Source organism: Microtus pennsylvanicus, chromosome 17, assembly GCF_037038515.1.
Source record: "Microtus pennsylvanicus isolate mMicPen1 chromosome 17, mMicPen1.hap1, whole genome shotgun sequence".
NCBI classification, from domain to species: domain Eukaryota; kingdom Metazoa; phylum Chordata; class Mammalia; order Rodentia; family Cricetidae; genus Microtus; species Microtus pennsylvanicus.
This window is the reverse complement of record NC_134595.1, coordinates 3495264-3509445: the sequence shown is the minus strand read 5'-3', so window position 1 is coordinate 3509445 and position 14182 is coordinate 3495264. Positions and strand designations below refer to the sequence as shown.

The 14182-nt window shown below is 46.5% G+C and overlaps 1 protein-coding gene across 4 annotated transcripts in view; it reads right to left on the bottom strand.

Moving 5' to 3' along the window:
* The window catches only part of Nrp2 (neuropilin 2), a 119791-nt gene that overhangs the window by 98728 nt on the left and 6881 nt on the right, over window positions 1-14182 (bottom strand). For all 4 annotated transcript variants that reach the window (XM_075952043.1, XM_075952041.1, XM_075952044.1 and 1 more), the window contains exon 2: window positions 5368-5545. In XM_075952043.1, the coding sequence (XP_075808158.1) occupies window positions 5368-5545 (178 nt within the window). The remainder of the gene's footprint in view (window positions 1-5367; window positions 5546-14182) is intronic.

Genomic DNA, 14182 nt, shown 5'->3' with positions numbered 1-14182 from the left:
TTCAAATCCCTCCCCAGCTCCTTCAGAGGGCCGGGTCTAAGGCCACTTGCTTGAGCCCTGCGAGGCTATGTTTCTTCACTGCGAGCAGGAAAGAGGGTAGCCACTTCATGTGTCTTTCTGCCACTATTAATTGGGACAGAGACTGTGAAGTGCCAATCCGCGGCCAGGCTCAGACGTTCTATGCCAGCTGGGGCAACATGACCTCATCACCTCCTATTCTGGAATCCCAAGGTCTACCAGGTCAAAGGGTATGGTATACCAACCTCTATATTTCAAAAACGGGCCCTCAAGCTTGTACTAAGTAGGTACTTGTTCAGAACTTCCTGGATGTCATTTTGTTGGTGACAGGCACAAGTTAGAGTAGTCAGCAACATTTATAGCCTAGATTTTATGATCCTTTTGTAATCTCTGATGGGAGAATGGGAAAAACAGCCCTGCCTGCCTACCAACACCGTTCATACTACACTTACCTATGCCCTGGTGCAATCAATGGTAATATATCAATAAGTCAAGCGTTGGCACACAACCACTCAGGTCCCTCCAGGGCTACGTGTTGCAGTTCAGAGATGAAGTAGGAGGCCTGTGCCACGGGAGAGCTTGTCCACTCAGACCAAGAGCTAAGGCGGTTTGGAGTAGGGGCCAATAAAAGACAAGAAGATGGAGTGAGGAGCCCAGGGGAAGAGTGGGCAGGGAAGGAGGGACAGTGCATGCAGTCAGAGCTCAGGTGTCCCCACAGAGGAAAGGCTGTGTTCGGTTCCTGGAGGTGTTGGCAGTTTACTGGGCATGGGAAAGACTAATTGTTCGAGATCTGGTTCCTTTCTCTGTTTAGCATATTGTTAATTTATTAGCCCAGTAATCTGCTATTTGTTTTAAAATATAGTCTCCTACAGACACATCTTCTAAGACTTAGAGGGTCCCTCGGCAGGTAAGTAAACACAGGAGCACCTTGTTTAGCTAGGACACTTGGCCAGAGGTCAAATACCCACACCCAGAATGTAGCAGACTGGGGAGAACAAAAGCCTCCAGAAATATAGATGCTGTTTTGTGCTCGGACAGGGTGGAGTCAACTTTACTCTGATGTAAACTTGGCCGAATGAAGCAAATGAGAAATGTTGATCTTGAATTTGCACTGGCTTAGGGTTGAAATCTTGAACCCCAGGACTTAATTTTTTAACACATTCAGCAAAGATTTTCTATAGCAAATTTGATACATAGGAAAAAATAAATAAAAGTCAGAAGAGGAAAGCTGTAGGAGAAAGGCTCCTCATAAGAAGAAGTGATGGCAAGTGTACCAGGAGAAGGGACTGAGAGATGACTCAGCAGTTCAGACTAGGCTGCTCTTCCAGAGGTCCTGAGTTCAGTTCCCAGCAACCACTTGGTGGCTCACAACCTTCTATAAGAGGATCTGATGCCCTCTCCTGGCCCACGGGTACATATGTAGAGCTTCTCATACATAAAATATAAACAAATAAAAAAGTTCAAAAAGAAAAATACTGGGATAAAATAGTCTCAAGTTTCCCATGATACAGTGCAAAGGCATTTAACATGCTTGTTAACTTACTGTGATTACATCAACAAGAGACAACAAAGCAGTTGTCATGGTTTTGAGAAAGGGGTAAACTGATAACTTAAAGTTTAAAAGCTCAACAAGAACCCCAATGTGGACTGAAGAGGTGGCTCAGGGTTTAAGGGCACACACTGCTCTTGAAGAGGCCATGAGCTCTGCTCACAGCACCAACATCAGGGAGTTCACGATGGGGTCTTGTGCCCTCTCCTGGCCTCTGCCAGTACTGCACTCAAGTGCTCACATCCCTAAGTGTGAGTCACATCCAAAGAGGACATTACTTGGACTCCATTGCTCAGGAAGAAGCAAGCAATCACTATTTTGAATTATCAAGAATGAAAAAGTACTCTTCTTAACTGTTGGCTTTAAGAGAACAGGGAAGCGTGGCATGTAATTTAAGACATTCTGGGACTTTTCACCAAGGAACTCCACCCAGAAAACCACCGTTCCTCAACAGTGCTCATTTTGATATGAATGAGGTCATTTTGTTCTGAGTCTATGTAGACTTACATGTGAGGCCGCTGACCTAAGAAATGTACTTTCATGGCTTGCTAGTGGCTTTAGAACTTCCTAAAAATATTTTCAAGATACCTATTTGGTAAGTATTTGTTCTTTCAAGGAACTAGCTCTTGATTTTAGTTACCTCTGGTTGGGCCTCTGCAATGCTGTGTGTGTGTGTGTGTGTGTGTTGTGTGTGTGCATACGTGTGCATGCCTGCTTGAAGACTGGTGCTTGTAGGATGGCATGTTGGTAAGTGCTTTAAAAAATACATACAGTTCAAACTTTAGAAATGGAAAAATACTCAGCCTTGTGTGTGTGTTTCTAAAACCATAACATTGAACCCTCTGGCTGATGACTCAAGCAATTGGCCTCTCTGTCTGCCGAGGCAGCAGCCTCCTGGTATCTTCTGCTCCCAGGGGGGATGGATTGGATTCTCTCTTGTTTGCCCAGACAGCCCTGAGTCCTGTCTTTCTGTCCCTTGACACAGGCAGCTGGCAATGCCACAGCAGCCTTTGCTTCTGCCTGTGGCTGTTACCAGGTCCCCAGGACAGCATGCTGGTGCTCGGGGTTTGGCTCTCTGTGGATAGCCCGAGGGAGGAGGCAGACAAAGCTAACAGTGGCTTTGGATTGCACTGGCACAGAACGGCTGATGCTCGTGAGCGAAATTTTCCGAGCAGACAGCAAGCTTCGGTGGAACAAAATGAACAAGTAGTGGTCAGGAAAAGATCTGTCTGGGGTTTGCTCAGTAACAGTCTTGACCTTTGGGGTAGAGACTCCAAACTACAGAAAGACAAAGGTTTAGGTACCACACACCAGAATAATCCTTCCTGTCAGGGCCCTGGTCTTTGGTCAAAGGGCAATTTCTGTAGTTAATTGCATGAATGGAAGGCAGAAGAAAAAAAACGTGGGCAGTCATGAAGGCCTTCGTTTCCCCTTTCTGCAAAGAGCTATTGCCCAGCTGCAGAAGGGCAACGGAGGCAGATTTCTGTTGGGTGAGGGAGCTACTGCTTCAATTTTGAGGTAGACAATTGAACATGTACTCAAGATGCAAAGAATGGTAGGTTGATATCTTCTGATAGAGAATGCTATCAGGAACTTTTCAGAGGAAAAAAAATGCAATGTTGGGGGAGGAGTCAAGGGGTGTGAAGCAGAACAACTCTGGGGGATTTAGTGAAGTGAAGTGCTCTTTCCCAGGAGAGCAGAGGAAGGCATTGGGAGGGGAAGCCCCTTATTCTGCGTGCAAATGTACATGAGTAAAAGACTGAGACCAGATATGGCCTTCTAACTCTGGGAACTCACGAGAGAGACAGACTTTGGGAAGTGGAGAAGTGGGGGGACCGAGAGCAAGACTAAGTGGAAGAAGCTTAACCCTAGAGGAGCCTTGCAGACAATTTGACACTGGGGGAAAGAGATTCCAGAAAGAGCTTTTTCTGACCTCTTCGACCTTTTAGGTTGAAGCCAGCAGCACGGATGGGGAGTGCAGAGGAAAACAGGAAGCTGCCTAGGAAGGCGGAGAAGCTGGGAGATAGCCTGTAACTTGCCTGTTTCCTCTCTTCAGGCTCCGGCAAGGGTGAGGTTTGTGTCCCTTCTGCTGACCAAGGCTCCACACCAGGCTCTCCCCACCCTGGGGGATGGTCCTGGGGCTGGAGTGTGCTTCCTTAGTCTTTCAGTCTTTCCAATGTATTTGAAGCTTTGTTCCTTGATATCTGGGCCCAACAGTCTTTAAAAAAAACGGGGCCCTTTCCCTCTGTCATCGTGAATATCCATAAAATAGTCTCTTAGCAATTTCCCCCAGAGATTCTGCTGGTGTCAGCAGGACCGAATTTGGCCCTCCATCCAGAGAGATGCTTAGTCAAATTTCTCTGCGCTCCTTCTCAGGCACCCTGTACCCTGTGCTTCAGCTGGTGCCAGCCTTCTGTAGCCTAGCCAAAGGTTCCCAGAACCAAAATACCTTTTCCAGAAACGGTACTAACCCCAAGTCTTTGTAAAGTCCACTGTTAGGGAAGTGGGAGCCCAGGGATGCTGAGTCAATGTGTCCGGCGTGTCTGTGTAACACAGACAAAGGGGATTTCACATGCTGTGTCATCCAGGCAGCCAGCCTGGCCCTGGAGTTAGAAACCCCATCCCATCCTGTGACTCTCCATCACATGCAGCCTCCATCCGGGAAACTTTTGGTTTTCAACAGGGACTACCTCCTGTGAGAAGGAAACCATTCTGTAGGTGCAAAATGGTCCTGGGAGGGTAATAAGGACAACAGCTCACCAGGCCTAGAGTTTAGCGCTAGTTACAGACGGGCCTCGTTTCCTAAGGAGGAAGTGCTGGCCTGGACCGAAGCCTGCTCTGCAATGGAGGCCGGTGTGTCGCCTGCTCTCTTATACCTGCCCCACAAGTTATCCCTTTATTAATCATTCAGGACTCACAAGTTCTTGGTCACAGTAAAGAATGCTTATCCAAAACGTAAACACAGAACACTTACTGGGGCTTATGGTACAAAGACCAAAACTGTCACTGGTACCTTCTCTCACCTTTGATGACGACTCTGTCATCTCTGTTCTCTGCACGACTACCCTGCTTGCTCCCCGCCCCCGCCCCGCAGCACAGCGTCTCCAAAGATGTTATCCTGTGCTAAGATCATCTGAGTCTCCCTGAGTGGCTGACCACTCTTGTGTTTTTGTGTGTTGGTGTTAAAACAGAGATCATGATGGCACTGACTTCCCAGGGCCACAGTGAGGACCGAGCGGCTCAGTTATTTGTAAAGCAATTGGAACTATGTTTGTAGAACAAATCCACACCCACATCTCTGATGGTAACCTGGGCAGCGTAGACATCAAGAATCAATTGGAGTCTCAAACCTGCCTCCATCAAGTCAGTATTTCTTACTCTTTTTAAGTAACGAGCAGTCCCTTCAGAAGCCAATCCCCAATGCTGGATATATTAAGGACCAGCTACTATTTTATTTGGGAAGCTGGCAGGGCTCCCTAATAAGGCAACGGTTGAAATGGAGGAGCTCTCCCAGGAAACGTAAATCATAGAGCCAGTAAGTAGGATTTTGTAGCCCACTTCCCGCCCCCACGGAAACGCTCTCCACTTCTCCTTACAGGGTACCACTGTTTTCTGTACCTTATTCCACAAAGTTTTCACAACACCCTAGAATCAACTCCACCGTATTTCTCCTAAAAGGTAATGTCATCTTTATGTGTCCCGTTGCGGCTGGGATCCACTGTTGCCCTTCATGGACAAAAAGACAAAATATAAGGACAGTGGCCGATGTCTATGTCCCCAGACAGGAGGGTTGCACTTACTTGCAGTCATGTTTCTCGATCTCAAAGTGAGGGTTGAAGTTGAGGACGATCTTCTGGTTGGGTTCGGGGGCATACACAACCCACTCACAGTTCTGGTGAGAGGGATAGTCCTGGGGGTAACCTGGGGAGGTGATGTAGCCAGCATCCTTGGAATTCAGTCGACCTCCGCAGGGTGGGTCTGGAAGAGAGAGCAACACCCCCAAAGAACTTGAGACAAGCTCCAGCAGCCTCCCTCCCGGTGACCATCACTACTATTTTACGAACCTTTTATGGTAGCCCAGGAGAGACTAACCTATTTATTCATTCAGTGGGAGAGATTAGTTCAACTCTTCACTCCTTGTAGCCACCCAGCCATACACACACACACACACACACGCACACGCACACGCACACGCACACGCACACGCATAATCTAGAAAATGGTCATAAATATTCCAATTACAATTACAAGGCTGGAGATTATAAAAACACGAGTGTACTCTTAAGAACTCTCCCTGCCTTTTCCTGTCTCACTTTCTTGGCTATCTTCCTCTCTTCCGTCAAGCCTCCCATCTCTATCTTGGTCTCGTAAATCCTTCATTTAATTTTCGGTGTCTCCTAGGCCAGCACAGTCAGCCAGCAGCCGGGCTCCAGGAACTGACGATGGTGGTTTTGTGGTACCAACCCACAAGCAAGCCTGGCAACAATTACAAGAGGTGCAGGGCGGCACTTTCAGCTTTGGGCCAAAACAGGCTCTGGAGAGTGATTAAAGCTTATTTTAAAGACCTCCCCAAACACTGAATTCCACACACCCCACAGATTTGATTTATTATTTCAATATACACCCAGTGGAAGAATCTCTATCAGAGAATCTGCTGGCTCCAATCTCAGCATTTCCACAAAGGTGCTTTGTGTTGGGTGGACAGACGCCTTAGCTTTCTCTGTGCTTTCTGCCCACCGTCCCTCTGGCTCCGTGGCCACCAGAGTGTGCTGGTGCTTCTGGAAAGGCAGAGGTAGGGGTGGAACTGGCTCCCCCTCTCCTCAGTGGGTCAGAAGGGAAGGGACAACCTTCAAAGGCAGAAAAGGTAGGTGATGACATTTCAAGATTCTCATCTATCCAGGAGGGAACTTCTGCAGTCCCTAGCAGGGGTTCTTGGGAAATAGTGGGGTTTGCTTAATACCACGGTTAGAGCAGAGGAGCACAAGAGACGTAGTAATATTCCGAAGCCTCTTGGAGCCCTTGGTGAACGTTGTTTGTCTCTGAGCATCAATCACGATTTAATATCGCCATCTGCATGGAGCAGCATGGGCCCGTGAATTATGTATTACATCTCAGCAGACACCGGCCAGGACAGGGGTCTCTCTCCTGTGTTCCCTCAAAGAGCGAATGGGTCATGCATTTTTAACTCTACAGGTGCACTTTACCAACCCCCGTGTCTGCTGGCATTACCGTCTTCCAGCCCTCTGCTGCACACTGCCAGCCTGACAGGCTTTAAACGCGTAAATGATAGGCGTGCTGCACAATGGTGGTGGGGCACAAATCCACACAAGTAGCCTTTTTGGCATCTAGTTTCCAAGGGCTCAAACTGTGCCGGGTTGAACTGCCCAGAATCTAATGGATTCAGGTCCATTTCCTACTGGGTGGAAAACAAAAGTGAGCCGTTTCCTCGGGCTAACAGCGACAGAATCATCCTCTACCTAATGACCCTGCATCCTCCCCAGGCCTGGAGGACAATGGGGTCCATCCCTCCCACCCAGATGTAGCCAGCTCCCCTCCCTTGCCTCTGCAGCCCGTGCCTGCAGGCCTTGCAGGCGCCCCAAAGCACTCCGCCAACACGGGCACCAGTATCTTCCAGCTGGTCATAGGGTGGTCCATTAGTCTTGGCTTCCGAGTGGGGAAGGGGATGGTAGAAGCCCTCTGAAGAGGCAGACAAGCAGGTATTAGATGGCTAGCTCTTTCGCCAAAGGAGCAGAAGAAAGAATGTTTTACTGGGCTAACCCCAGTTTTTGCAGAAAACTGACTGGCCTCACCCCCAAACCACGCTTTGTGTCTTGGAACTCACGAGGGGGGGGGGGACCTGAGCAGAGCTCCTGTTTAGTAACCTTATGGTTTCCCCAATTATGCAAGCCCCGCCCCTGCTTCTGTCAATTACTCTTAAAAGAAGACTTTCTCCCCTCAGCTCCCGAAGCCCAGGGTTGAGCTTTCGGTAATTAGACCATACACACAGATCGGCAACGTCGGAGCACGACTTCCTGGCAGAAAGGTTTCATTTCTTATCTGTACTCAGCGTAACTACTGCCCCACAAAAGGAATTTTGTTTAACTCCACCACACTCTGTAGCCAGTATTCTGCACTCCTGCTGTTGAAATTTATTAACTGAAAGCAAAATGGAAAACCCTACTGCTTTCCTCTGTCTCCCCCCCCCCCACACATCATTTCTTTATCAGAAGAAAATCAGGACATTAATGAAATACCCGTGGACTTGTTAGCATCTGCCTCATTGTGTGCTGGGGACCTCTCCAACAGCCATGCATTTATAAGTGGGCATTCTTGCCGAGACTGCCTTCACACTCAGAAACACACCTAGATACTCCCTTCAACTACACAAACATGTCAGTGGGTCACACTTCAGTCTTGTACCCACTCATAAAATATCACACGTCACTGGCACAGACGTAGATCCACAAAGACAAATACTAGAATTTCTGTTTCTATTTTTCTTGGAGAGAATGGAATTCTTGAAAGACAGCAGTGAAAACTGTAAAGAAAACACACTAAATCCTTCTACATCTCTTCTTGATAATTAATCTTTTTGTTTCTAGTTGGGGGGGGGGCTTGCATGTCCCAATAAGAATTAGCTAGTTTCTTGTGAAGAGCTAGATCGCCCATTACTTTGTAGGCCTTTATTGTGCTCTGAAAGAGCTGCATAAATGCTTTCTGTCTTGTTTCAGAGGCATCAAACCAAGTGGAGAGAAAGTTGAACTCAAGGGCAAACCCCTTAAGGCCAGTCTCACACAGGGAGGGACCCAGACCCCGATGAAGCCCGAGCCACTGAGCCTGTTTGGTGAGTTGACAAGATATTTCATTTTGCAACTATTTTGTGCACACCTTTCACCTCGGGCAAATTCATTTCCCAAAGAGAAGGGCCAAGGTCCATGTGGGTGAGAAGCCGGAGGGGTGAGCAGGGCAGGTGAGGGGTCAGTGCGTGAGAGGGACGGATGAAACGCCTCTACGCCACACAACTTCTAGAGAAGAGAAAGCTAATGTGGAGTTTAGACTTTTCCCTCATAGTAAATACTTACGCACTTTTATTATTAAAAGTAAAATGTCAAATATATTTTTTCCTAAATTTCTATGTTCCTGCTCACATCACCTAATCAAACACCATCTGACTCTGCCAATGGGTTTTCTGTCACCACACCCACCCCCTACCTCCCTTCCCTTCCACCTCTCCCTACCTTCTTCCCTCAACCTCCCCCACCCTTCTACCTCACCTCCACACCCACCCGCCACCTCCCCTCCCCTCCACCCCTTCTTACCTCCTCTCCTCAACCTCCCCCACCCTTCTACCTCACCTCCACTCCCACCCCCTACCTCCCTTCCCTTCCACCTCTCGTACCTCCTCCCCTCAACCTCCCCCCCTAAAACCCCAGTCCTCTACCTCACCCCCACTCCTCTACCCCCCTCCTCGCACCACTGAAGATGAAAGAATTTCCTACCCCTTCACTTAGGCCCTCCTAGAGAGCCTGAATTAGACAGAGCTCCTTGGTAATAAGTTGATTTCTAGGAGATATTAGAAAATGGCAGAAGAACCCTACAAATTAGTCTGCCATCTAGGACATTTAATTGGGGTTGTTTTAGAGGAAAAGGGTATTGCCTGAATTTGATGATAGGATTTAGAGCAGGCTGTGGGGAGAATTTTGTCCTTTTTAGATTTATTTATTTTATATGTGTTATATGTGCGAGAGCTTTGCCTATATGTATGCAGGCTCTCTCTCTATATCTATATCTATCTATCTATCTATCTATATATATATATATATATATATATATATATATATATATATTTGGGATTCTTGGAGGTCAGAGAGGGCACTGGATCTCTCGGAACTCTCCTGGATGGTTGTGAGTGACCATGTGGGTGCTGGGAACTGAACCTGAACCCTCTCTGTAAGAGCACCAAGTCTTCTTAACTAGTCATCTCTCCAGGCCCCTGTGGTGAGGACTTTTAAATAATCCGAATTCTGATGGTTGGCTTCAGCAGCCGGCGTCCTGTGACCACAGGTGATGAAGACCATGTAGTCCCCCAGGTTAGTGGAGCTGAAAGAAAGCATGAGCAGGAACACTTGGTACCTGAACGACTCTGGGAGTAGTGAGGTGCGCATGCCTATGCGTGCAAGCATGTATGCGTGTATGCATGTGTGTGCTTACCATGAAAAGGGAAGGTGGGCGCTTGACATTGGCCAAACAAGGGGAGAAGCTTACTTTTTACTTGAGTGAAGTCTTTCAGGGTCTCACCTTTATGCATTTAATTCAAGGTGTGGACTGCATTAGGTGTGTAATCGTCATGTTCTTTCCCTTTGGATAAAAACTCTGCCCAGAATACCAAAGAACAACGGAAGTAAAAAATAAACTCACCTTAATTGTTCCAAGGAAAGGAACCAGAAAGCTAAGAAAGTCACTTTGGCTTCTAGGCTCTACCCTCATTTCTCATGGGGTTCTCTGGGACCTCCTGGATCTGCTTGAAACCCACTGAGCTTGGATCTCTGTCTGTGATTTTAACATGGCATGGAGACAAGAAGGCAGATTGGAGACATCTATTTCTCGTGTGAGTAACCCCCACTTCTCTGTGGCTTCAGTTACCTGTGGTCAGTGACATCCATGCCTTGATAATCCTCCTTCTGACGCATGGTTAGGAGGTCAATGGCAGCCTAACACTGCTGTTCAGTCACTCTGAGTTATTCGCTTCATTGTGTGATAGCACACAGCATCATCAATAGGAGAATGCATTCGCTACAGATAGACAGATGATGGTAGGTAGGTAGGTAGGTAGATAATAGATAGGTAGGCTACATCCACATAACTTTTATTGTGGCATGCAATTGTAATTGCTATATTTTATTTTTAGCTATTGTTAATCTTTTACTGTGCTTCATTTTTAGATTAAACTTTGTCACAAGTACATATGCATAGCAAAAGGTGGAGTCCATTAAGCTGGACACTATTCATGGTTTCAAGCATCTGCTGGGAGTGCAGAACTATTCCTTGCAGCCATGTAGGGTTGCTATCTACCTGAGGGCCACTGTGTCACTTCCCTTGGAAACTTTTTACAACTCAGTCTTTACTCACAACATAATTCCACCCTGCCCTGAATCCCACAACATTGTTTCCACCTAATTACTCATAGCAAGGCAAAGAAGATGCTCTTCTTCCCTTACTTAAACAGGAGGTTGTGACCTTCTCGTACCACTTGCTGTTTCTGGGTGGTTAACTGGAATCGCACTGGGTGAGGATAAAGAGCCTCGTAATCAAATCTAGTTTCACCACTCTCAAGCTGGGGGTCCTTGGGTAAGTGAGCAGACCATGCTGAGACTCTCCTCTGAAAGGTTATTTCTAGTTCTAAAATTCAAAGGCTGTGCCATGAGTTGGGGTAAAGTTCTTATAACCTGTAAAGCAACCTCAAATTCCAAGGAGTTACTTCCTTCCAAGAAAACAAGTCACGTGTTCAAGGTGTTACAAGGTGTTAACCTTTTGCTTCATTTACTTGGTAAAGCTGAAACAAATGCTGGGACCTCCACTTGAGCATAGCTACGCTGCATTATGGAGAGTTGAATGTCTCTCTTCATCATGTTAACTGTGTCGACGGGAGCTTTCTTACTGGCTCTCTGGCTGCTTGTTTATAAATATTATGGAGACACAGTTCCTTGTGTGAGCATGTCAACAACAGGGATGAACGAAAACTCAGACCAAGAGCAGCAGCAGCAAATCCTTCACCATCTACGGCCTTTGCTTGGGCTTTTAGCCAGATTCTGCTCACTCACTCAGGATGAGCTTCGTGGAGATACTACTTTATTCAAAGCGACTTCAGCCTGTCACAAAACAGTCTCATAAAATCCATGTCTTGGCTTAAGCTGGGAAGAAATGAGCCAATCCATCAGCCCAGGAATGTGGCCGGCAGTTTGACCACTTCCTCAGGCAACTAGGAGGGGGTGCAATCTACTCAATTTATGGGGCAGTGGCAGTGAGCAATGCACTCCTGAAGGTACAGCAAATGAGAATCCCCTGGAACCTTTGCCATGATAAAGTTCACAATCTGAATAAAAGGACCATCTGGGAAGGGAGGGAGACACGGAGCCAGAAGCAGGAGAGGAAGCAAGCCTGTGTGTATGGAAGGAAGGGAGAAACAGAGCAGACCCTCTGTTCCACACCCTCAGCTTGCCTTGGACACAACTGGGAGACAGGGCTGAAGCAGGGCCTTTGGCACGCCTCTTCCCCTTCGATTTGGATGCTAAAAATGACCAGGCACTTAGTCGGGAAAATGTGGGTTTGACGTGATTGCCTCCCCTGACCTCGAATCATGCCACCTATGGTAACCTTGTTATATGTCACCTTATATCATAAACAAATACAATTCCAATAGGGCAGCAGATTTAACGTCATTAGCTTGTCTTTATGTCTGCTCTTTTCCAGACCTCATTGCAAATGCAGGTTTGATGCCATTGATGAGAGATCTGGGATTACAAATCCTGACCATTTTAACAGACGTTTGGGAAGGGAAACAGAAGAAGAATAATTTTGAGGTATCTCCAATAACCAAAGGAAGGGAGGGGGAGCTAATAAAAAATATATTTTCAGTTATTTGGATGAACTAAAGCTTAGGTTGAAATGTCAATTGTTCCCCCTTGGTTAGCACATGAAACTTGAACTCCTGGCCTTGCAAATTGGGTCTTGAATTAAGCCCAAGCCACCATTTCTAACTTTATTGGCAACCATTTCTAACCATGTATTCTAAGCTAAAGCTTCCCTAAACAAACCCAGTGAGCATGTCACTTGCCCCTTCCTCTGAATGCTTTCTTGGCTGGAAATCTCACCTGTATTGGACCCTTCTTCACTTCCACACCAGGAGTGCCAGGGACTGCCCTCCCTTCTCTACCTCAAAAGCCAAAGTCATGAACATCTTCTAAGGAACTTAAAAGTTCAGAGACCTCGTCCACTTTGCTGTGCCACCAGCCACCCAAAGCCAAGGATCCTTCCTTCCCCACCCGTCCTCGGCAAGCCCTGCGTGATCAAATCCACAGTTTTCCCAACAGTCAGAGTCAATGAACTTTTGCCAATTAAGGGATTAAGATGGAAGTAGAACTATATTTTATCACAATAGAGCATCACCAGATATCAAAAATTCATTTTACCACAAATTATAAAACACCAGCCACTACCCTTTCCTTTTCTATCATCAACTGCTATTAAATACAGATTTTAAAGTGGCAGATTAATCATCTGTGGTAATAGCACACAGGCATAGATCAAGGAGGACTTGATGTGAACTAGATCTCCAAGGACACCCTAACCTTAAGTAATGAGGAAGTTCAGTGGCGACGCACATTCTATCTGGCAACAGCAAACACAATATTTTCCTTGAAGATTGTTTATTGTTAGTTGTCTTTTCTCATTCGAAAAGGTAACTTCCAAATATTTATTTATCAGTAGTATCGGCAAGATGCGAAACCACAACGTCATCAGTGAGCCACTGCGGGTAGTCTCCTATGTGTCTTCAACTGGCCTCTCACCACTAAATCTGGCCTGTGCCTTTATCGCTGGCTCCTACTCTGCCTTCAGGGTACATCTGCTTCATTTTCCGTCCATTTATTCTCACAATTATGATCGTTTGGTCCAGTAATTTGCAATTCCTTTTATCTTCTTCGAGGACTAGCTCTCTCCAGAACCCAACATACTTATCAGAACATCTTTGGGGGCTGGGAGCAGGGTACCAGAGACACTCTCTCTCTCTCTCTCTCTCTCTCTCTCTCTCTCTCTCTCTCTCTCAGATGGGAAGAGCTTTCCTTTCATTGTCCCCCTTTTTTTCTGGATTAGATCTTGCCTCTTTTATAAAGACCCAGAGGGAAATGGGATTATTAAGGGTCTTGCTGGGTAAAAGCTATTTTGTTTTTCTGATGACTTTTTTTTTTTACTTCAGTTATTGAAGGGACTTAAAGCCCGAGAATAAGTTATTACAAATTCGAAACAGTGCCTTAAACACAGCATCCCCTGCTGAGCACACTTCCAGTCAGAAAGGATGGAAGGGGTGGGGATGGGGGATAGAATGAAAAAAGACAGATTTGAAGGGGTAGGAGTGAAAGCAAGAACATGGAAAATAGAATATGGAAGTAAAAGAATGCAAAGAGAAGACGACCCTTTGTGGAGATGAAATCCAGCAGGAGCGACTGGCCTGTGAAGAACTTTGTGAACGAGAGAAACTGGTGCTTACAACACACACACACACACACACACACACACACACACACACACAGAGGGTCAGTGAGGGAGCAGCTGAGAATGAATAAATCTCACAAAAGTGAAATACCCCCCAGAGTTGTTGGAGAGTGCTGTGTGTGAGCATGAGATGGCTAACCCCGCTTAGCTGTCTCCAAGACTAACAGCAGAACAGGCTCATCAAGCATCCCTTCTACGTGATGTCATGCGGTACAGCATCCTGGGTAGGCACTGTTATCAAACACACCCTTCACAGATAAGGAAACTGAGGCAAAAACCAATTAAGTGCTCTAGTGGCACAGAGTTCTTAAAACACAGCGCCGGCTACCAATTATCGAGAAGCTA